Source organism: Siphateles boraxobius, unplaced genomic scaffold, assembly GCF_051911475.1.
Source record: "Siphateles boraxobius isolate OS27281-9 unplaced genomic scaffold, OSU_SipBor_1 8, whole genome shotgun sequence".
NCBI classification, from domain to species: Eukaryota; Metazoa; Chordata; class Actinopteri; order Cypriniformes; family Leuciscidae; genus Siphateles; species Siphateles boraxobius.
The window spans coordinates 21,906,885-21,931,781 of record NW_027509208.1 but is presented as its reverse complement, the minus strand read 5'-3'; the positions used below and the strand labels follow the sequence as shown (position 1 = coordinate 21,931,781).

Sequence of the window (24,897 nt, the reverse complement as noted above, 5' to 3'; positions counted from 1 at the left end):
CCAACCCTGGTCCTGGAGTACCCCAAACAGTACACATTTGGGATGTCTTTCTAATTGTCTTTCTAAATTAATTTATTTGTTTGGTTAGATATTAGAGTCAGTTGAAACCCAAAGTTAAGTGTTATCCGGCATTTTCTCTCTCTCAAAAAAAAAAATCTATTCGCTGTATCAACACCAACACACTCGCATGGCAATTTGTAACAATTTTACCATATTAGAGGCTTTTGCACCGGGTAGATCTAGGAACTTATAGGAAATAGTCATCAGGGTGGTTCCCCAAGAACTAAATGTTCCTCTAGGAATAATTTCCTGGTTGGATTCACACCACCAGTAGGAACTCTGACTTGACAAGCTGTGCTTTTTGTTGTGACTTTTATTTTGATGGTGCAGCAACATTTTAGATGGCGCTGAGAACGCCAGAGCCTGAGCACACAACGCTCGCATTCTTCATGTTCATTAGTTTACAATCTAAATTTAACAGTCCTGTCTAATACGTTATGATACTGTTATACAAAGAAAGTAGACAGTATATGACAAAGTCTTTGCCATGTGGTTGATGCCCAATGTCGCTAGCTGAGCAGAAATATATAATTGACAAACAGTTACGTTGGATTTTCTCTTTAGCATAATGGTTAAGAGGCCCATCTATCACTGTTTTCCATGTTCGTGGAGTAAATATATAGGCTATTATCTGTTTACACAGTTTTTTTTTTTTTTTAATGACGGGTGCTAGTGTTTCGTGTGCGTTCGGCCAATCAGCGTACACTAACGTCACTGGTAATTTCTATAGTGCTGGTTTAGACTCTACTCTGAAGGAGGAACTAAATTAGTTCCTCCAAAAGGAGATCCTAGAACTAAAATATTTCCTAGTTCCTTCGGTGCGAACACACCAAAAACTAGGTACACCCACCAATAGTTCTAGGAACTATGAAAAGGTTCCTCCAGTGTGAAAGCCCCTATTAGTGCCAAATTTGTATAATCTTATTTGTACATTTTCAAACAATCTGCTTCCACTGCCTCTGATGTGGCCGTCTCTCTAACAGACAGTGTTATCAGCCCCAACGACTCAATCCTCTGCTGAGTTAACCTTTTAAAATGAAGGTTGGCATTGAGATTCTTTGAAAAGTAATTGCCCTGCTTGGATTAGATCCACATTTTGTCCTTGGAAAGTCACATATCACTGATTACGCAGATGGTGACAGGGTGATCAAGAATTCTCCAACAAAATTCAGTCTGTTACAAATGTTTATAGGTAATTGTCAGAGACAGTTGTTTAATCTGTATCTCCTTTTCCATTCTCAACTATTAAGTGTAACTGAATACGGCATTACTGTGCAATAATCAATACTCTTTTGTACTTTAGACATCAAGGATTAACTGGCTTAATATACACTACCACCTTCACCAAACTTGTTTGGTATAAGTAATTTTACTTAGACTATATATATTTATTTCAATTGGACGTTTAGTTTGCACTAGCTATATGTGATTGCACTGTATGGGTTGCTCTAATTTCACTGTACTTGTTATAGTGACAAAGAATCTTGAAATAGGCATGACACCTCCAGCAAAACTTGAGTTGCTTCAAACTGTTTAGTAGGAAGACCTCTTAAACCTGTGAATAACTTACATTTTGATTTGAAAGACAGTATGACCCATACATTCAATGTTTCACTGAAGATATACAGTAGTAGAACAATGTCCACTCAAAACAGCTCAGGTCCTTGTAATGTAAAAACATGCATAGGATTACCAATACCAGTTATTAAGAAAAGCTTTCAGAACCACAAGAGATAAGGTTGAAATGTATGCAAAATTCTGAACGTTCTATAAAGGTTTGACAAATATTCAGATCCAGTATTTGGTGTTAGTGATGACATTCTTTGTTTTACCAACTTCGTATTGGAATTTGGGAAAATCATGATGGAACAGTCCCTCATCATTATGTTGTTGCCTAAAACATTACAGGTCCCCAACATTTAAGCAAAGTTATGATGCATTGGTTTTTGTATGGTTTGAAATCTATAACTCTGGAACTCTCAAAATCTAGGAACGTTAGTGAAACATTAATTAATAATGACTCATCACAGCAATGAACTGCTCTTAAATACAAGCAGCATCCAGCCCTGCAATGAATTCAAACCAACAAACTCTTACAATTCACATCGAGCTGATTAATTTGTGCCATTTAACAAATCATAGAATTATGTCATTCAGTTAAGTTTGTTAATATGTCTGATCCAGACCTACACATTATATCAACACTATGTTTTAAGTATTACTGGCATTGGTTATTGTCCTCCATATAAAATCATTTTACTAGTATTCACTATTTTACTATTAAACAAGTCAACAAGAGACGTTTTCTTTTGAAACTGTCTCATGATCCGTGTATATGCATGTATAAATTTGTTTTGATGCATTTGTTTTGTAGCATGCCTGCACATTCAAGTTGTTAAAAATTATTACAGTAGTCTTTTTTTTACATTATTATTCTCATTACTGATGACCTATATTATAACCTTTTTTAAAAATTCATGTCATGTTATTTTATGAATAAGTACAATGACTTATTTTAGTAGCAGTACTATGCAGTAGTAGTTGATAGTTTTCACTTTTCCATAAAATATATCAGACAGTAACTGTCAAGTTCCAAAGACAACAAATGTGCAGCAAAGTGGTCCAACAAAAATCCTGAATAATATTCCAGGTCTTAAAAAAATATTACCTTTAAATTCATGTTTCACTTACAATCTTGTACAGAAACTGTACATGAGATTTGAATAAACAACTTGAGTTGATCACAAATAAAAATATATATTAGTATGTGTAATTGTTATCTTCCACTGACAGCCAGAAAATAGTGGTACATGAAATATCAAATAGGTGCACCCAGCAAATACTGAAGAAACGAAAAGCATATATGGTATATTTATCATTGAGCAGCATGTTCACACTTACCTTTAATGCCATCTCATATCTGTTATCTGTTGATTCTTGTAAAATGTTATATGAGCATTTAATGAACATCACTGTAGGGTGGATCACTTGACAATACAAGTGTAATAATACCCAGTGTGCATTCATTAAAGAACCCAATATTACTGCATTATGTAAATGCATTACATATACACTCATCGGCCACTTTATTAGGTACACCTATTCAACTGCTCATTAATGCAGATATCTAAATCAGCCAATCAATGCATTTAGACATGATCAAGACAATCTGCTGAAGTTCAAACTGAGCATCAGAATAGGGAAGAAAGGCGATTTAAGTGACTTTGAATGTCTCATGGTTGTTGGTGCCAGACGGGCTGGTCCGAGAATTTCAGAAACTGCAGATCTACTGGGATTCTCATGCATAACCATCTCTCGGGTTTACAGAGAATGGTCAGAAAAAGAGTAAATATCCAGTGAGCAGCAGTTCTGCTGGTGAAAATGCCTTGATGATGTCAGAGGTCAGAGGTGAACGGCCAGACTGGTTTGAGCTGACAGAAAAGGAAAGAGTAACTCAAATAACCACTCGGTCTGCAGAAGAGCATCTCTGAACACACAACAGTTGAAGCAGAGCTACAGCAGCAGAAGACACACCGGTGACACTCCTGTCAGATTAGAACAGAAACTGAAGCTACAATTCACTCAGGATCACCAAAACTGGACAATAGAAGATTGTAAAAACAATGCCTGCTCTGATGAGTCTCGATTTCTGCTCTGACATTCAGATGGTCCGGTCAGAATTTGACGAAAACAACATGAAATCAGGGATTCATCCTGCCTTGTATCAACGGTTCAGGCTGCTGGTGGTGAAATGGTGTGGAGGAGATTTTCTTGCCACACTTTGAGCCTCTTAGTACGAGTTGATTATCATTTAAACACCACAGTCTACCTGAGTATTGTTGCGGACCATGTCCATCTCTTTATGACCACAGTTTACAAATCCGTCGATGGCTACTTCCAGCAGGATAATACGCATGTCACAAAGCTAAAATAATCTCAAACTAATTTCTTGTCAATGTCAACAAGTTCACTAAACTCAAATGGCCTCCTCAGTCTCCAGATCTCAGTCCAATAAAGCTCCTTTGGGATGTGGAGGAACGGGAGATTCACATCATGGATGTGCAGCCAGCAAATCTGCAGGAACAGTGAGATGCTAGATATGGATCTAAAACTCTGAGGATTGTTTCCAGCAGCTTGCTGAATCTATGACATGAAGAATTAAGGCAGTTCTGAAGGCAAACAGGGGTTCAGCCCGGGACTAGCAAAGTCTACCTAATAAAGTGGCTGATGAGTGTATATTCAGCCAATGCAACTGATATCATAACATATCATAACATAAACAGCCAATGTTGCTGCAGATATGGACTTGGTAATTAATAAAGCTAATTCCTGGTTATTAGCATAACCAGGGCAGATTGTCTATTAAAAATCAAGCATGGAGGTTATGTTTGAACTGCATTATTGCAATATTTAGATAGAAAAGGCTTTTATGGTGCATCAGGTATACAAGTTCAAATATATAATGTATAATTCAAATGCATACACCAAGACTTAGGTCTAAACAAACTCTGTATGTCAAGTATTTTGTGCAACATTCCTGCCCATGTTTCCTGGCAACTTATGTGGCAAACCAAATAGCAAGGAGCAGGCCAAAAAACCACCAATGGAACAGACCTGTCATTCAATATCTGTTGCCACATGAGAAGCCAGTAAACTACTTTGTAAGTAAAATGTATTGGTCATGTTTCTTGCATCAATCTGAACAGCTTCTTTTGAATCCTTAATAACAGCTTCCACCAACCAAAGTTTCACAATTCAGCTTAACAGACAGTTTTTTAACAGCAACTTAGTGAAAAATGACTGTATAAGGGTTCTTTATGAGACTGTTTTGTAAGCTTTATTGGGTGTGTACATGTGTTTGAACTACAGGAATATTTCAGAGCCAAATACATTAGATCTAAGGAATAAAACTAACAAAAAGTAAGGATAATCACCAATAGTCAAATGTACCACTGCTACAAAACATCACACAATGTTTAACCTATTAAAATAAGATTGTGGATAAAACAAAAAGGCATTTACATTACACCAGATATTATACCAAGGCCATTTAGGGTACTAACAGGATCGACCAACGACTGAAGAGCCAATTCTCTTTCTTTATCAGGCAGTACATATTGGAAATGAAGAATTTGATAGTGACCTGCAACAGGAAAAAAGACAAGTTAAAAAAGACACTTTTTTTAAAACTTGTTTGTATGACAGTGGGTCGCATTCACTACTAAGAACACAACTACGGAACACGTCAATTCAAAATAAAAATAAATTAAAACAAACTTCAAAAGCTGCTTTTGTTGGATTTTATGCTCAGAATGATCTTAGACTTAAAGGGTTAGCTCACCCAAAAATGAAAATTCTTTCACCAATTACTCACCCTCATGTGGTTCCAAACCCGTAAGACTTTTGCTCATGTTCGGTACACAAATGAAGATCTTTTTGATGAATTGTGAGGGATTTCTGTCCCTCCATAGACAGTTATACAACTACCACTTTGATGCTCAAACACAGTTCATTAAGAGTTAAAAATTTTTGAAGAGACACTTTATATGATGAACAGATTGAATTTAAGCTTTTATGCACATAAACATTCATCAATGCAGCAATCAGTTACGATAAACAGAAGCTCTGACGTGCAAGAACCAATGAGATTCAGTCTCATTACACAGCACATTTGAGCTTCTACAAGAGTTTTGTTCTCACACATCAAACAGTTTCGGTTCATGTTTGCAGATCAATGTTCATATGTGAATAAAAGCTAAATTAATTATTTTTAATTAATTAACCTAAATTAAATCTGTTCATCATATAAAGCGACAGAGTCTCTTCAGAAAATTTGGAGTAAACCGCTCAAATCATATGGATTAATTTTATGATCTCTTCATTAACTAGGCTGCATATTTAGTTGCATAGCTGTCATTGGAGGGACAAAAATCTCTCAGATTTGATCAAAAACATCTTTATTTGTGTTCCTAAGATGAACTAAAGTCTCATGGGTTTGGAACGACATGAGGGCGAGCAAATGACAGCATTTACATTTTTGGATGAACTATCCCTTTAAGCAGAATTCGATGTAAATGAGTAACCTGATGGAAAACATGTTCTAAAGTTTAGAAAAATGGGAACATTTAACAAAACAGGAAACAAAATTCATGTCTCTAGCTTTCTATCCACATAGAGCAATTACTATCAGTCTTAGCTACTCAAAAGAGCTGAATTACAAACAACTCACCTTAAATGCTGTACAATAGACATTACAAAATCTCCTTAAAAATACTTGGTGCGGTTGAGAGCTCTCTGAGCAAGCTGGCCGCTCTCATCCGTGATTTTCTCCCAGTCTGTCTGACCGACTACAAAACCAATCGCACGTTTTCTGTCGGCATCCTTCTTCTCTTCGAGATCTGCCCAGCGCACCTGGAAAATCAGCATGTTTAATGAGTGCAAAATATTTAAATCATGACCCTCCCCAAGAAAAGCTTTGAAAATTCAAATCAGATGGTCACCAACTGGTGAGAGTCTTTGTTCAGTAAAATAAAAATACAGACCAAAAATTCAATCATTTTCAAAACAGGGCTCTCAATCTGCAATTCTCAAGAACATTCCAAATGAAAAACTGAACAATAGGTGACCACAAACAGTGAGTGAAAGCAAATACATAACATAATATGTGCACCACATTACCCTCTTTTTGCCAGGTTCAGACATGCGACTGGCATAGTCATCGGGCAGCTGAAGGAAGTCTTCAATGCCGGACACATCAGTGTCTCGTTTTCTCTTGCCTCCTCCTGCCAGACCATCCAACTTGTCTGGAAGGACAAAGTAGCATCTAAAGTCATCATCAATTCTACATCTGATGAACACTTATTTGTGTCAAAGCTACTAAAACCTGGTAAATTACATAGTAATATGAAAAAAAGCTTTATGTCTTAGCACAGTCATAGATTATAACAGAATATGTATATCCTATGCACTGTTCATTAGAATTAAGTAGTTACAAGGGCTTTTCAAACAGGGCTGGGTCGGCATTTTTTTAAACCATCTAGCGTTCATGAAAAGCGTTTTCAGACCTGTAGATTGTTCGAAACGGGGATTAAAATATAATACTGTTATATTAATAGTATATTAATAAAGACTGTTTTGGACATTAGTTCTGAAATATGTTCGTCAGAATACATTTCAAATAGGTGTTTTACTTCGTCTTTGCTCCAGGTTAATCCACAATTCATTTTGAGAGGCATTAGCAAAACAAACAGTGCTGCTTTCCAGGCAACATGTGTGGACATGTGGATTGCTTTCTCACCACAAACGAACCGCTCAAGACCACTTTGTTCAGGTGATCATAAGCCGATTGTTTTTGGTGCGGATCCGAACTGCTATACAGTATATGCCTAATCGAACTAATGGGGAATTTTTAAACACGAGTTTATGCAGCATGTTACGAAACAAGCTCTTCAAATGAGCGTGTGAAAACGCCCCTAAACATGCATGCATACATATACTATCATGCACTGTGTTTAACTGTCTGAGAGCAAAATTTATGTTTCAGGAGGCTTAAAGCAGCCAGAGCAGATCTTCGACGATATTCTAACAGATGGACAACCGGTTAATAAAACAGTTCAGATGCAGTGTTTGTCCAATTGTTGTTACTGACCTCAGTAAATGCAAATAGAATGATTTGAATTTGTACATTTACAATCGATTACAATCGTACAATGTTGCAAATGTACAGTTTGAAAACTTGAAACCTTAATTAACCCAGGGGGAAAATTTGAAATTACCCATAAGACACCAAATATTTAAATCAATTATATATATAAAAAAAGGACAACATACAGTACAGACATTAACTGCTTTGATTAATCGGACTGCAAATAAATAAATACCCACCAAGCTTTGCTTCTGAAGTGTCCATCTCCCATTTGCTTTTCGGAAGGTATCCCTATATTACAGAGAGACACTCCAACTGTTAATCCTCAGGGGATGAGAGACAGAGGGGACAGACAGTGTGACAGAGGGTGGACAGGGATAGAATAGGGGCTGGGGAGCAATGATGATGCTTTGGATGATGAGAGAATAAACTTGAAAAAGAGATCATTAATAAGTCACAAAGGCATCAATGAGCTCTCAGCAATTGATAAACAGTCCTTATTCAGAATGAGGAAATGTCTACTGAATACAGAAGAGCATGCATATATTAATACTACTGAGGTTTTTATATATTCCTACATCGTTGACTGCTTTACAAATTCATTTCATTGTAAATCACAAAGCCAAGACACATTTTTGCAGCAGAGATCGGTCATTATGGGATAAGACAAAAAGCCAACAGCACAACACACAGGAATTACTCAAGACGGACAAAGGAGTCCACTTTTAAATGTAAAAGGATTATTCTCTGCACTCTTAAGAAGTATTTCTCAATCCTGCCCAAGAAAAAACGCCACAACACTGGATTTCTGGATTGAGAAACACTGACCTAAAGGAAGCTTTTCTTTCATCTGCCGAATATATAAATAGAAAAGTAGGAAGTTTTGTCATTTTTTAATTAAGAATCTCCCTTCAATTATAGGGATACAGTTAAAGTACAAATCTGTAAAACTGACTTCACCCAATTAAAACCTGAAAAGTTAAAATGTAAATACCCATATCATAATTTAAATGAAATGTCTACATGTTGACTCTTTCCCCACCAGCATTTTTTTAAGTTGCCAGCCACCGCCAGCGTTTTTGGTCATTTTCACAAAAGTTTCATGGCCCCCAGAATATTTTGTTGTATGAATATATAAACATGCATTTATCAAAAGAAAGAACAGACCCCCTGTTTTACTCTAACTTCATGCATTCTTTTTTAATCAACACTTGAATGTGGTTAACTTTAATTTTAAAAAAAGCAACATTTTGAGCAAAAAAGCTGAGAAAATCATGATTTTGTCAAAGACTACATCTGGATCAGATTCAGAATGATGATCAAAAGCCAGATGGAGTAGATGGAGTCCACCTCTAATGCTTCGCAGTCCTATAGCTCGTCCCGGGTCAACATTTCATTCAGTAACATTAGGCAGTTTTGATTTATATGCTGTTTAATGTTGGTGATTAAGTTATTTTACATATGAATGATTACATATGATATAGCTTGTTTTTGCATCTTCCTCGCACGTGTTTTGATCAGGAGGTTCAGTACTCTTTCAGCAGGTGTGTAATAGCGTCCCCTAACATATAACAGTGAAATCACAGATTGCTGGAAAATTCCATCGATGGCGGGGAAAGAGTTAATACTGGCTTTTTACACAAATATCAAGAATGAAAACAAATAATTTGGTAGAAGGCAGTGGTTCTCAAACTTTTTTTGGCCACGCCCCACTTTAAACTTTTTTAAAAATCAGTCTGAAGAACGATTCAGTGGAATTGGCGTTCGGTGCCGCTTTCAAAAGGTCCTTGATTGCCACTGTCCTTTAGCTCCAACCCTAAAAAAGAAAACTCACCTGCCTGTAACTCTCTAGTAACCCTGAAGACACTGATTTGCTTGTTCAGGTGTTTTGATTAGGGTTGGAGCAAAACTCTCCAGGACAGCAGCACTCGAGGACCAATGTTTCCAATCCCTGATCTATACTGTAATAGCACTAAAGATAAACATCTTTATTAATTTTTTGGACAATGCGTTAATTATTTGGATAAGAGATTCTAATGTTTTATAATGAACACACATTTTGCCTCAGTGTGTTATTTTTTCTATTGTGTGTAGAATTTAATAAAATCACAAATTACACAGCCACAAGTACAGATCGCATGCTTGCTTCAGTCCAAAAGCACTTCGCTACCCAGTACCAAGTCTATAGACAAATAAACTAGCTGATTATAAAATCTTAATCTTAGATAGATTTAGAACTGTTTGGTATCATTTCTCAAAGATACACAGACGTATACATAAATTAAAAACAATAATTGGTGTTGCAACTTGCAACTAATCATGACAAAGCATGAAGCTGTAAATATGCCCTCTTTGGTAGGAGTGTGAACACTCAAAACACCCTGGAACATTGATGCATCAAGTGTTGTTTGTGTGATGGATCATAACAATCCCTGCGCAAGTCAAAATTGTGTCATAGCTATAGTTTATAGTTTATAATAGAGATGTGCGAACCTACTCGACTAGTCGACATTGGAAAAGCTAGACGTTTACATTCATGTTTTTTTTGCACATTTATGTTTGCTTTATATTTTTCCAAAGACTGCATTAAAATTCTAAAATTCCATGTTACACATTTCAAAATAATGTATTGTTTTTAAAGTGCATACTACAGCAGGAAAAATTCTCAGACCTTGCATTAATTTGTTTTTCCCATGTCCTCTGTGTTCACTCAGTAGACGAGCAAGATAAGAGTATTTTGTCAACATTTTTCCATTTCCTTCTGCGTCATGTCAAACTGGCATATAAAAATTACCATGATCAAAGGCTTGTTATACAATTGGTTATTAGGGAAATATGAAATTCTTGAAATTAATGAAACGTTATGAAATTAAACTTACCTGACAATATGCCAGGGCTTTTTTTACGATTTTGCTGCCTGTTGTGTGTACAAGTACTTTTCATTTATGAGAAGTGCATTCAAATTAGGACTTATTTGAGGATTTCTGTTTATTCTGGCTATTGAGTTTGTACTTATTGGTCCTTCACTTCCAATAGATTCAGTTGATTTGGAATAAATTTGGCTTTATTGAGTAATGTTGATTAAGTGAACGCTTAAGTTTAATTTTACAATGATCACCATTGAAATTATCTCTTCCTCTAATGAATTATAAATGGCGCACATGCCTAGTTTATAGGACATAATTGCCCCAGTTCCAATAAATATAGAATTCAAATTAAATATTGCTGCATAATTTTCAAGAACATAGATACTGCTCTTCAAGAATTCAACAAGAATTTTTTTAAGCTTTACATGACTGCTACTGACACCAGCAAAGAGGGATGAATTGATTAAATGTTGAGACCAAAACAAGGATACATAGATTTTTCTTATTTTACTTTTCTTGACGCTTTACCTTGTTTCAAGCCAAAATACATGCATTAAGTTGGAATCTTGGGAGTATGAAAAGGGTAAATGGCCTTTGGCATCTGCAATGATTTGTGCTTAGGCTTTTTATTCATTCAGTGCTACTCTTAACTCATATTCTGAAATTTTTAGCTTTATACTGCATAAAAAGCAAGTTTACAAAGACTGTCAACTTAAGTTTAACAATACTTCACCGAGAAAAAGGGGCCACAAAGCTGGATGTACAAAAATTAGAAAAAAGAAAAAAAACTACTTATGAATTTTATCTTGCAAGTAACCATAAGCATATGGACAAACTTTATCGAAAACAACGCAACACTTTTCAAAATAAAAGAATCCTTTACATAAACTAAAATACACCATGTCATAAGTCAGTTTAAAACAGTGCTATGTAATGCCAGGTTCAGACTACACAATATTTTTATCTGTTACGATAGTCACTATGTCAGATTATGTGATTTTGACTCTTAAATTTGTGTCGTGGACAAGAAACATGTCAGACTATACGTTGCTTCCAGACCAATCATCGCTTGCCATCTTTAACAACATATGTGATGTCATTGAGAAGGCAAAACTACCTACTGACTTCCGGAAACAAGAACTTCAAAACAAAAGCTACAGAAGCAGCCTGTCAGCTTCATGCCAATTCCAGTACTCACCGGGTTGCTGAGGCGCCTCTGCCATCGTTCGCCAGCATTAATCTTTTTTCACTCTGTTGTGGTAGTCACTCGAGCAGGAGTATTGTTGCCATAGTTACACGAACCTTTCCTCCATTGCATAATTCCCCCTAACAGCACCAAAACCATCATCTCTTTCTCGTTTCGCCATGTTTGAAAGCTGTGTACGGAAGAGCTTCTGTGGTGCTAATGGTCAATGTCACAGATGTGACGGAACTCATCATGAGTGAGTAACATGAAGGCCAAGTATTGTAAACCATACTTGGAATGTATCCTCCGCAATTAACCCATTCAAGTTATAGCTCACAGGAGTAGTGACCACACAAGTGAACACACACAATTAAACACACTAGAGCAGCCATTTTTGCTGTGGCAACCAGGGAGCGATTGGGGGTTATGTGCCTTGCTCAAGGGCACATCAGTCATTTCCTGCCGGTACTGAGAATCGAACGCACAACCATCAGGTTACCAGTCTGATTCGCTAACCATTAGGCCAAGACTGCCCCAAAACCACCACACTTTTTTCAATGGAGGAAAAAATTAAACATGCTAGTCTTTCTGTCGTGAAGCATCACAGACGTGGAATCAATTGTTGTCCAAAGTGACACTTAACGAGATGAATCGATCGATTCTTGCGCCCTGACGCCTATTGTCTTACGAATGATATCGTGTAGTCGGAACCCAGCATAAAACAGACAGAAATAGTTATTTTTTTCAAATGTAGAAAGGCTTAATTGCCCTCATTTGGTAAGCCATCATTCAGGTCAACGGTTCTTTAAGCCAAATCTCCGATTTGTAATGAAAGGAAAAACCATCTCTTTAGCGTGCATGTTAATTCCTCATGTAATTGCTTCCTTACAATGTTCCTACAATATCCAAAATTACTACATTTTTACTGTAATTCCAGCTTGTTAGAACAGCTTTTATCAACATAATAAAGATCAACTTGTATGGCAAGCTTGTGATTTAGGTCTTCACACATCTACCAAAAAAAAAAAAAAAAAAAAGTTTACTTCTAAATAGCTTGACAGAATTAATGGCTCTATTGTGAGACCCGTTTTAAAATAAGCCACAAAGACAATAGTGCAGAGTAATGTAGAGCTTCCTACAAGACGAAACTGAGATGCATTCAGCCTTGCATTGAATTTCATGTCCCACAACAAAAGGTATTAGTTCAATTACAACATCAAGCTGCACATACAATACCGGTGTGTTTCTGTGTGAATTAGCATACTAATTGTGAGGCTGTTTAATATTTGGCTAGATAAAATAAGATTTCTTACACAAAACAGGAAATTCTTGCATCCAATTGGAAGCCATAGCACAAAATGCTCTAAAGCCATCAAAAGTCTGAAGTTTTACTAGCTGACTTGTATTTTGATGCTTAAATCTTACTCTCAAGACGATAGAAGAGCAATGTATTTGAAACATGTTGTTTCAGCTAACATTGCGCAGTTTTAAAAGCTTAGCTTACATTTTACTCAAGAGATCAGTTCTGCCAGTAACGTTTAAAAAAAAATACATTACCAATTACAAGTCTCAATGGACAGTTTTGTAATTAAAATATTATTTTAAATTAGCTAAAATGTTGTGGATCTTTAAATAAGGATTAAGTAAATGTAAAGATTTGGGAGGATAAACAAAGAAAGAATTATAAATACCATTATAAATTACAATACGCCATCAAAGTTTGTTAATATTATAAAACACTTTCAAGTTAGGTCAAGTAACTGCCTGTAGTGAGACATATTTGCTGTTGCCAATATATTTGCTCGAGAAAGCATTTAATAATCCATATTTAGAATATGGATTGCAATTATAAAAAATAATAAAAACCCAGGAGATCCCATGTCTCAGGAATATTCTTTTTTATTTGTTTAATCTTTGTCAACTTGGATTGGGAAAGAGTATCCTGAAACATTGATCAATAATAAGAGTACTTACCTTGTTTAGGTGAGAAACTGCGTCAAGTAACTATAAAGTCACAGTTTAAATTATTGGATAAAAGAAGCATGCATGGAACGGGAGGTCCTACCAGATCCGTCTCGTCGTCATCCTCCTTTTTCACTTCATCCTTTGGTTCTTCTTCGGATGGGTTGAAGTCTTCCATCTCCACCTATCACAAAAGCAGTTTATGTTACTATGAGAAGAAAAGAATGAGGGAAATTAATTGACAATTTCTTTAATGAACATAATAACAGCACGTCATCAACAAACTTACATCTTCAATTGCCGCATCCTGCAGTAGAGACCTGATATCTAGTCGTATCATATGGGGTGGTGCAGACTCCCAGCCACTGGCCAGCTGTGCACAAAATGCATATTTGTCAGGCTCATGAAAAATGACACCATATAATTCTGGTGGTATTACTCAAACCGTAAATTTAAAGTTGTTAAAGAAAATACCTTCGTAATATCCTTTAGTATTCGCCCATGTATGTTTCTCTTTGTACAAGTTTGGTGATCAGTGGTGATTTCAGCCAAGTACACCTGAGAGTAAAAAGTGAGATTTAATGATGTAGATCCAAAAAGTAGATACTGCTGCTCTACATAGATGGCTAGCATTTCAATTAATTCCTAGCAAGGAACTACTTAAATTTCCATTAAATAAAGATGAAGCTCACCTCAAAACCTTTTGTCTTAGCAGCACTCCAGAACTGGTCAAAGTACTTCACTTTATCATTAATGGCATCCAGGATTATGAAGGGAAAAAATCCATCATCCAGTGTTTTCTTAAATGTCTTCAACATGCTGTTTCGATAAGTATCTTCCATCTCCGGTTCATATTCATATTCGAGCACCTGATGAGGATGGCCAGGAAGATTTACATGATCAGTTAGAGAAAATGAGTAGAGGTTAAATGAAGAACACAAAGAACTAGTTCAAACCTTGTTCTTGACGCGCTTCCCAGTATCAGGGTCCTTCTCAACTTTTTCCACTTCAGTCATAAAATAATCGTCCAGACCAAGAACTCTGGGTGGTGCACCACCACATTCAACCTCTTTGTCCTACATCAGTAAAAGCATAATTACTTCATGGATGAATTGAAATGACAAAGTAATTTACAAAAAAGGAAATTACATTAGCAAGTGTTATTTTGTTCTTTCCTTTGGCTATGTGAAGTCTCTATGGCCCAAAACATCTCAAGCACTTCTAGCTATGCGAGCTTGATAAAAACATAATAAAATGCAAATATGCACTGCAGTCTCATTGTCAGCAGGGGCAGTAGAGAGAACATTAGCATAAATTGTTTCCTACTGCGGCTAGTTTTCTGTATATTTATGAGCTAGCTTAATAACAGCCTCCAGTTTATTATAGTCATTTGAAGGCAACTCACCATTCACCCTGAGGGACTTCTCAAATCCCATAACAGGCCAGAGTAGACCAAGCATACTTTCAGACTTTTTGGGAAAAATAATAATAATAATAATAAACATTAAAATATCTTATGCATTACCCTAATAAGTTTTGCCACATGACTTTTGCCACTTCCAGGTAATCCACGCATGATGACTACAATCTGAAAATAAAAAAACACTGTGGGTAAGGCATGATATTCAAAAGTAAAGCATAATTATAATAATAATAATAACAACAAAATAATTACTAATTACTGCATACCCTGTCAGGTCGAGTTGATCGACCTGGGAGTTTGAGGATGTCCTCAGCATTCTTTGTCTCTGGTTTCTTCTCCACACGAGGTGGCGCAACAGGTGCAGGAGGGGGCAGTGATGTGGAGGGTGGGGGGCGCTCGTCTAGATAGCTCCTCCGATCACCTGGGTAAGAAATATAGGTATCTTACACAGGTCCCAACTTTTCAGGCTAAGTGATTACTCAGTTATTCAGGATATATTGACCAGGGCTTAAAAATTGACATAACTGAAAAAGTAACATGATTAAGGTACAGCAATACAGTCCAGCAAGATAAAGTCATTATTTTATGCGAAACCATAGACCTTTATCTACAGATCAAGTGTAATAACAGTAGCATTGAATCATCTTGGAGAGAGTTTCGTCGACTGTCGTAACCGAACGCGTCGCACTGTTTGAATGCTGAATGGAGAATGAGGGAAAATTTTACGTAAACTTGAATTTAACGACTTAAATATACATTTCTATCTCACATTAGACTATAGAATGGCTTCAGAACACTTATAATATTGTGCACGAAAACTTATAGTAGTATAGGCCTACGCACAATATCGAATTTGGATCGGCCTCGTCTGACCGATACATGATCCGGCCAAGAATGTCAGTATCGGAGCAGTTTTTTGATAAATCACTTACTTCCATAGCTTGAGGAGCCATGGTCATAATGCTCAAGACTCCTTTCATAGGAAGACCTCTCATAGCTTGATCGGCTATAAACCTCTCGGTCCCTGCTCGAGCGGCTTGGGTGATCTCTTTCTCTGTCTCTGTGTCCTGGACGAGGCCCAAGTGAAGGTCTGAAACCAGACATAGGAAAAGAAAAAAAAAAATCTAGATTTAATACTGCACTCTTTTTTTCCAGTCTGTCACTAACTTGTGCTACCAAGTGCATTTATCTACACAGATATTATTTGTGTAGATAATGAAGTGTTTTAATATTCATGAACCAATATGGGTATAAAATACATATAATATCAAATGCTACTGTGAGAAATGGATGTAGCAGCAAGGTCTTGAAGTACCTACCGTTCATCTCGTAGGTAACGGTCCCTTTCATATCTCTCTCTCTCATAATCCAGTGCTGGCTTCTCCCTATATGGATCTCTCTCCCAATCTCTGTCATAATCTCTGGGACCACCATATGGGTCACTTCTTCTGTCATAGTATGGGTCTCTAGGGCCAAGCAGTTCTAACAAAGAAGAGAAGTTCATGACACAAAGAAAACACAAATGAAAATAAACAAACCAAATGTTCTTATGCAAACAAACCCAATATTAACAGAACCAACCTTTCTCATACAGTCGCTCAGATGGCGGTGGGGCAGGCCTCAACACAATCCTCTCTCCATAAGATATCCTTTCCACTGTTGAACCTACATCTGTTAAATGACAACACAATGTAGTTTGACTAAATACATTTAAAATTATGTCAGTTGAGAGGCAGAATATATACTGACCACGACCATGTCCATAGTCCACTGTTTTAGCAATGAATGTGGCTGTAGGGACAGGTGTTGAAGAATGAAGAAAGTCTGTAGATTGATTTGAAGGGGCCAAACCAGTTTCCAAGGTCTGTCCCGTTTCTGACAATAAATTGGTAGCCTTTAAGAAAAACAAAATGCTCATTCAATCAGTGGCTTTTCAATAAAATGCTATTGCAATACTTTACATTCGTTTCTGAATCAAGAAGCATAATTTGAAACCCAAAGTTAGCATACCTGCAGAGCACTTTTAATCTCAGGTGTAATTTCCAATCCAAGAATTCCAGGAGGAAGTTCTGGAGGCAACCCAGTTGAATCTGGGTTGGGAGCATCTCCCAAAACCCTCTTGCTTTCCTGGAGCTCTCTATGAGGTTAAATAAAATCAGTAAGATTTTAAATGATGAAATCTTAGCCAGTTGCCCTGTATGATTTGAATGGTATTTAAATAATGATACACGGATGGGAGATAAATGTTACCGTATCATTTTCAACTCCTGAGCAGCTTTTAGAATGATCTCATGCTGCCTTTGAGAAAGAGCAAGTACAGTTTTATTTGCAGTAGGTGAAGACTGCTCAAGAGGGGTATCCGGGGCATGTGGTGCAGGCAGGGCAGCTAGAGGCTCTGGGTTATGTTCATATTGGGGCTTCATTTCACCAACTGGATGAGAGTAACCTCTCTCTGGTGGGGGTGGAGGCCTTTCCCAATCAGGATGAGAGTGAAATGAAGGATCCCTATCTCTTTCTTGATAAGGCGGATCATCAGGGTAACAAGGTCTTCTACGTACATCTCTATATCGATCCTCTTCCTCAAATGGGAATGATTTTTCTCTTCCCTCTGACCAAGGATCCTCTCTAATGACCTCTGGGCGTTGATGCGGAGGATAGTCTCGGTTAGGCTGCTCCCTGCCCCATTCCTCACGAGAACTGTAATACTCATCGTCTTGCTCATAATCTGGATGATAATCATGAATAGGCCTTCTGAGAGCATCATCTTCTTCACCATATGGGTATTCCTCATCATAATTTCCTTCTTCATGGGGTGGTGGGACACGCCACCTCTCCATTGGCATTGGGGGCCTCATAGGTGGTCTTCTCATCTCTCTGCCCATTTCGTGGGGCGGTAAAGGAGGACGTCTCAGCCCTCGACCACGTGGATGAGGCCATGCAGGTTCTCTGTCCATTTCTTCATCATATTCAAGAGGTCCAGCTGGTTCCCTTGCCAAGATTTCATGAGGTGGTAGAGGCCGTCTCATGTCTCTCTCCATCATGTCATTGCGGGGTGGTGGTCCCCATGGGCCTACACCGCGTCTGAATCGTGGAACCATTCCCCCGCGTGGTCCCATGTGAGGAGGTCCATGTGGGTTGTGTTGCAAATTTCCAGGAGGAGGGGGGCGTCTTGGACCATGGAGCATAAATCGTGGATTGAAAGGGGGCCTTCTAGGGCCCCCTGGAGAAAAAGGAGGTCTAGCAAGCATGGGAGGTCTTCTCTCTGCCCAGTATGGATCTTCTTCCTCCCAATAATCCTGTGGTTCTTCTTCCCAGTGTTCGCCTGGAGGAGTGCTCTCTGGGTACTCTTCTGGGAAGTGTTCCTCCTCTGGTTGCCACATCTCAAGGGGTGCTTCCTGGTCCTCTATTTCTCCAGGACCATCTAAAGAGGGATCTCTCCAAACCAAATCCTGGTCTTCTTCATGCCTTGTGTCATCGGTTTCCTGATGGTCAAAGGGATCCTCCTCCATAATTTCTCTCTGGCAGTTGGGATCAACCATTTGTCCCCCGTACTGCCCTCGACCACGTGCACGACCCCTGCCCCGAAGAGGCACTGGCCCTTGGCCCCTTCCTCTCCCTCGTGTTGCCTGTGGTGGACCAGTCTGACTAATCATCTGTGGCCCCCTAGTAGCCTCCTTAATTGTATCAGGTTTAAACTTGTCGTTTTGAGGAGGCTTGGCATGTTGTGGTGGCCCATTTGCAACATGACCAGCTTTAGGAGGTTGTGAGCTAGAGTTCTGAGATTTCTTGTTGGTGGTGTTTGGACTTTCCGTAGGCAAGGATGGTTTAGAAGCATCTTCTGTCAGCTTATCCTGCTTTGCAGTATCAGCAATGGTATTCTCAGATTTAGTATCCTGAGTTTGAGGAATAGGTCCACTCTGAATAAAAAATCCATCCACTGAGTCCAGTATATCATCTGTCAGTGAAGGACCAGTGGAAGCACCATCTTTTTTGCTACTTTGACCTAAGCGATCTTTGTGTTTTTCTGGGCCTGTTTGAGTTGGAGGAACTGGTGGTGCATCAGGTTTTGCTGATTGTTGCTTTGTTTGAATTCCAGGGATAGGACTGGATTGCTGTCCATGCCCTGGTTGTTGAGGGGGTATATGGGGCCTTTCAAAACGTGTAGGTGCATTCTGCCTAGGGGGGTTATCAAGTCTTGCTGGAGCCCCTGGGAGTAGAGGATTACCTCTGGGAGGTCGACTAAATCGCTGGCCACTGTCAAATCTGGGTGGCCCACTAAACCGTTGCTGGGGTGGCCGTTCAAACCGTGGGCCTCTGGGACCTTCAAACCTGAAAGGAAATTAAATAAAATCAGAAATCAGTAGATCCAGAAAAAATATTACCCAATTAATCCTTATTCTAAATACTATACCTTGGGCCATCAAACCTTCCATGAGGCCCAGGTGGTCGAACCCCCGGCCCAGGTGGTCGAACCCCCGGCCCATGTGGTCCAGCAGTTTTACATGTTTCAGAGACAGAATCTGGACCAGACGATGGGAAAGGTTCTGCAGGTGATGGCCCCTGTGGAATACCTGGTCCAGAAGGTGGTGGGCCCTGTGGTCTTGACATGGCATCCATGTTAACTGGTGGAGGCATAGATGAAAGCCCTGGGCCAGCTAAATACATGTTTCCATCTGGTCCGGGGAGTCTATGCTGCCCATATGGTCCCATCATGCTCCCATATGAAGGACCTGTACCATACTGAGGCTGCATGGCTCTTAGAGTAGTGACTCTCTCTTGCAAATGAGCTGAAGTTGAATTCATTTGCTCCTGCCATTGCCTCCACTGGGCTTCATAATCTTGCAGCTGGTCTTTGTGTGGGTATGTCTGAAACTGTTCTAACCACAAATTAAAGTGCCTGTCCCATTCTTGGTACAATGGAGAAAATCGCTGTTGCTGCATTTCATAGTGTTGCAACTGCATTTCCAAGGGCAATGTCTGGTGGATATAATTGAACAATTGTAAATAATATTGAAACCTTATTTTACACTTTTTCTGAGCCAACCATGCAAATTAAGAACTGAGAAATTGAATAAGACAGGAGATTGTACCTGGAGATGCGCAGGCTGTTGAATAACCTGTTGGTACTGTTGCAGGATCTGCTGTAGTTGAGCATGCTCTTGCATCAGTGCCTGGTACTGAAGGCTGGCCCTTTGATGTTGCACATGCTGCCAATGGGCAGCTGCCGCCTGTAGCTGCTGAAGACGTGCTGCTTCAGCAGGGTCTCCTGTATCATTGATACCACTGGGCTATAATGAATATCAGTAATCAGTTAAATATGATATAAATTATTAGGGGTGTGACGATACACTTAGCTCACGAGATGAAATGATACATGATATTGAGTTCACGAGCACGATATCATTACACCCCTATAAATTTTATACAAGTAATCAATTGATGCTGTACTACATTTTTAAAATTATAAATAAGGTTAAAAAAATATATACGCATCAAAAACAAAACATATTTTTTAAAAACAACTGGGTGAAAATAGAGTGCAGAAGAAATTACCTTCGATTCCTCAGGTGGTGGGGGAGGAGGGGGTTCCTCTTTGGGAGGTGGTGGTGGAGGCGTGCTCTTTGGGGGTTCAACTGGAGGCGCAGGAACTGAAGCATGGCCTCCATTAGCTGAACTTTGATTCTGCTTCGCCTTCTCATTTTTCAGCTTTTGCAAATTTTGACGGTGCTGCTGATACCAATAATCCTGCTGCTCCTGTACACAATAAACACAAATATAACATTTTCTAATTGTTTGAATTCAAACACTATACACTGTACAAACTAAATACTTTTAATGGCATAGGGCCTAAATATTTAATTCAAATGTAAAAATGTATATTTAATGTCCATGTCTATTGAAAAAGGGACAAACAAAACTATATTCCAAGACTTCTGAAGCCATACAATTGCAATTAAGTAGTTAGATCTCTTGTTATACTCCATTGCACACATTCCAATATGTGTGCCATGTTTGGTTACAACATACAAGAAAAAAAGATGAAAACAACATTTTTTGAATCTGAAAGCAGAAGCAAGGAAGAATACTCTTTTTAAATGAAATTTAAATTCATTTATTAAAATTTACCAATAATAAATAAATAAAGTAATTTGTACGGCACTATCATCCCACCCACTTTGGTTTCAAGCATGAAAAGATAATTCTTTCATATTCAAAATAGAATGAAGAATGAAGGGAAAGAGAGCATTCAAAGAAGCTAATATAAAACAAGGAGCAGCTTGGAAAACACTATTCGCTAGGTCATTAATTTGCAAGAAGAGAAGACCAGAAAGTATGCAAAATCCTGTGATATGTTTTAGTGTACTTGAATATCATGGCTGTTAAAATCTAGATTACAAATTTGAATGTTTACATTCAAAGATTTAATTTAAGTCATTCATATATGATTTTTTGCAAAACTTTAGCAATTTTTTGCATTTCCATTAACCGATGTTCTGCAGCTAAAACGTAATTTTTCCCTGTCACGATAAGTCATTCCAAAATTCATGGCGACCGATGTTGGTAGGTTCACGTATATCCCAGCCACTGCACTGGCCATTATTATTAATCGAAGGAGACCAAGCATTGTGTAATCCAAGCATTAATATTAAGGAAAGACCCTTATACTCAAGAGTAGCTGGGGTTTCTCCCTCATAATCTGCTTCAAAGTCTTGATTGTGGCATTTCTTTGAGGTTTAGAATACAGTATTCCTGTAATTCTTTTGTCTTTTAAGAATTTAATAAAGAACTCTGTCTCATATGCTGTCCAAACATACCGCGTCATCTTCGTCAGGTGACCTGTAAATGCGCAAAAACTGTTTCCATTGCAGTTTTGCAAAATATTTTTTTTTTTTGAATTGCCTGAAAAACCACCTCATGCAAGTGTAAAAAACTTTTTGCGATAAATGGGAGTTTTTGTGAAATTGACGCGTTTCCATTTGGCGTATTTTCAATTCGTAATTTCAATTGGCACAATTTGAAGGGTAATGGAAACGCTAATGGTAATGGAAACAAAATGGAAAATTTGAAATTATCAAATGTCTGGTTATCAACGTTCTTCAAAATATCAGAAGAATGAAGAAGAAACTCATACAGGTTTGAAACAACATGGGGGCGAGTAAATGACAGAATTTTCTCTCTGTTTTTTGGTGAACTATCTCTTTAAGAATTTCAATGTGTATTCTGTACAAATGTTAGAAAAATAAATAAAAATACATAAACTTGACAGAATGTTTACTTAAATGAGGGAATTTCTGATTTAAATGAGAAAGTTTACACTATGCAACATAGGGAAACTTTGGGAAATTCTTTGAAAACGGGCAGTAGACACAAAACATGTTCTTGAGCTTTTAATGTGTATTCCAGCTGCTATGAAAAGGTTATCACCATTTTAATCAACTTTTTGTCAATACTCGTTAATTGAATGGCCCTTTGATAAAGTAGTACAAAAAATACTCGTAGTCAGATAATAAAAGGTGTGTAATAACTATAAAAGATAATTTAAATATTGTTTGGAAAAAGTTTTAAACAGAGTATGACATGATCACACAACAGGACATGGCATGCATCACTTTTAGGAAGTTTATAATTATCCAAATATATGATTTATAAATATGCTAATTATAATGTAGGCTACTCTACCCACGAAAGAAATCGAATGTTCTGTATAAGTGTATTTGTTGTTACAGTAGCACAACATCAATAAGAATTGAAAGATGATGAAGAAGAAATGCAAGAGAAGCTTGCCTGCTTAGACATCGACGAAAAGTCTGGCTTTTCAACCACCACCGATGAACTGGTTTCGCTAACCTGTGGTACTGGAGCTGCAGGTAAAGAAGAGGATGCGGGCTCTGGCGCTGAAGGCTTCACCTCTGACGGAGGAGGCTGAGGCGGGCCGACAGGACCTCTCATGTTTGAGGGATCCTGAAAACTGTTGGGTGGTGCACCGCCGGCCTGCCAGTAAGGAGCAGGCCCGCTGCTGGTGTTGCCGGAGTGATGCAGCACAGACTGAAGCTGCTTCTGATGGAGCTGCTGCAGTTGTTGCATTTGTTGTAAATGCTGTTCGTGTAAACTAGAGAAATTAGATGATGCTTGCACCGGCGGAGCTCCATATCCTCCAAATCCTCCTCCTCCAGCTGCTGCTGCTTGTGCTGGCGGTGGTGCAGCTGCTGGTGGGGGCTGAGCTCCCCTAAACTGATGAGGCCGCGGGCCGAATTGTGGAGGAGGCTGGGGTCCACCTCCGTATCCTCCCCAGGAGGGCTGCATGCTTGAACCGAGACACTGCGGGCCAGGCGAGGCCTAGCCGCCTGATCGCATAAAGCCGGTTCCTTCTAAACTATCGCTACTACAATTTGAAAATATGAACGCAGTTATAGACACAGACTGTAACTATCTCATGAAAATAATAAAAAATATGTATCTTTACAGCTGTTCAAGAAACAAAACGCTTACATACATAATTATTGTTTGAATGCTATTTCCTCGCCGAGCTTGTGCGTGCGTGTGCCCGACTGCGCCTGCGTCAAAGCGTCAGTGTGCGTGACGCCCACTTGCGTAACACGTCATCGCGTTTCCTTTACTCTTCTTCATGAACGAACGTGCGATCGTGTGATATGGCGCATTACCACCACCTGTTGCACTGGTTAAGCGACAAGCGCCTTTGCTTCAGATGAAATTGAATCGATTTTTAAATCATACATTTTAAAACGTATTGTCCACAAAGCTCTCTTAACTTAATGAGACATAGTTGCTAGGATTAAGTTGCTCAGAATTTTTTTTAACTTTTACGTCATTGCTTCACATTCCAACTCAGGAGGTGGCGGAATGAACCATAAGCGGGTTTGCCAACCGCCATAAAACAAAAAGAAGATTCTTCTTGAAAATTATTGTTTTGTTTGTTAATAAAAAAGTTTAGTGTAACTTATTAACACCATCTTAGTATAGAAGAATGGGTCTGGTCTATTAAAGCTTCTCACTTGCCATTCCATCACAAAATCGAATGTGCTCCTAAACTCATCTAACCCTAATATGGTCTGTGTTTCCTGTTTACACTCAGTGTATTTGGGGTCTATATAACCCCAGACATAAATAGAGCTATTGTACAAAAAATATAATTTTTAATTATACAAATTATATATAAATTTTTTCGTTTACTTCTCATCTATATTTTTATGCTGTGTTTTGGGGGATATGAAGTACTTTTTTACCTTTTTACTGCAGAATTCCTCAACAACACCATTAGCATAAATATGAAATATTACATTTTTATGAAAAAAACAGATTAATGATGATCAAATTTAAATAGGATTTTTTTCTGGATATTGATCTAGGTGTTAGATGCATAATTCTGCCATCTGCTGGTTAGATGTTTTTTTGTAGATAATATGTGTTTAGCCTTAAAGTGTAATTACCATATACTTCCAGCAGAGGCCCAATAGAGATCTATTCATTTTTCTGGATGTGACTTACTGCTCTTATAACAGCTTTTTTTATGAATATATATATTTAAACGTTTAAAATACATTAAATCAGTATTTTGTCAAAGTTTAGAATTATTTTTGTTGTTGTTTGAGGTCTTTTGAAGTATCTTGTTATTGCAATAATGCTATAAAAATTTTGCAGTAATACCAAATAAATTTGCAATAATGCCACAAGTTACCACTAAAAGAAAATACTTGATTGCAATTTCATATTATTTCAATGATCAAAATGTATA

General features: G+C 38.0%; 1 protein-coding gene across 2 annotated transcripts; it reads right to left on the bottom strand.

Annotated features, from left to right (window-relative positions):
* Positions 1-4,874: 4,874 nt before the first annotated feature.
* On the bottom strand, positions 4,875-23,713 carry ylpm1 (YLP motif containing 1). Of its 2 annotated transcripts, none has more exons than XM_077220999.1 (22): positions 23,638-23,713; positions 22,992-23,526; positions 20,697-20,897; positions 20,234-20,431; positions 19,555-20,120; positions 17,394-19,472; positions 17,154-17,280; positions 16,893-17,037; positions 16,725-16,814; positions 16,463-16,625; positions 16,076-16,233; positions 15,410-15,564; positions 15,246-15,308; positions 14,677-14,796; positions 14,413-14,589; positions 14,195-14,278; positions 14,010-14,093; positions 13,824-13,904; positions 7,945-7,996; positions 6,739-6,863; positions 6,290-6,471; positions 4,875-5,203 (listed from the first exon to the last, which is right to left on the bottom strand). In XM_077220999.1, exons 2-21 carry the CDS (start codon positions 23,445-23,447, stop codon positions 6,325-6,327), a joined length of 5,271 nt encoding a protein of 1,756 aa, XP_077077114.1. In that variant the 5' UTR covers positions 23,448-23,526; positions 23,638-23,713; the 3' UTR covers positions 4,875-5,203; positions 6,290-6,324. The 2 variants fall into 2 exon arrangements, with proteins under 2 accessions (XP_077077114.1, XP_077077113.1); XM_077220998.1 differs by having other exon boundaries at positions 22,929-23,526; positions 23,638-23,710.
* Between the last annotated feature and the right edge of the window lie 1,184 nt (positions 23,714-24,897).

Excerpts from the sequence above, each read along its gene's own strand:
- ylpm1 (XM_077220998.1), bottom strand. The coding sequence starts at position 23,447 with ATGCAGCCCTCCTGGGGAGGATACGGAGGTGGACCCCAGCCTCCTCCA. Across the intron at positions 14,797-15,245 it reads ATGTGGCAAAACTTATTAGG|GACAAAGAGGTTGAATGTGG; the intron begins GTAATGCATAAG and ends TTACTGATGTAG. Across the intron at positions 6,472-6,738 it reads CTGAACCTGGCAAAAAGAGG|GTGCGCTGGGCAGATCTCGA; the intron begins GTAATGTGGTGC and ends CTGATTTTCCAG.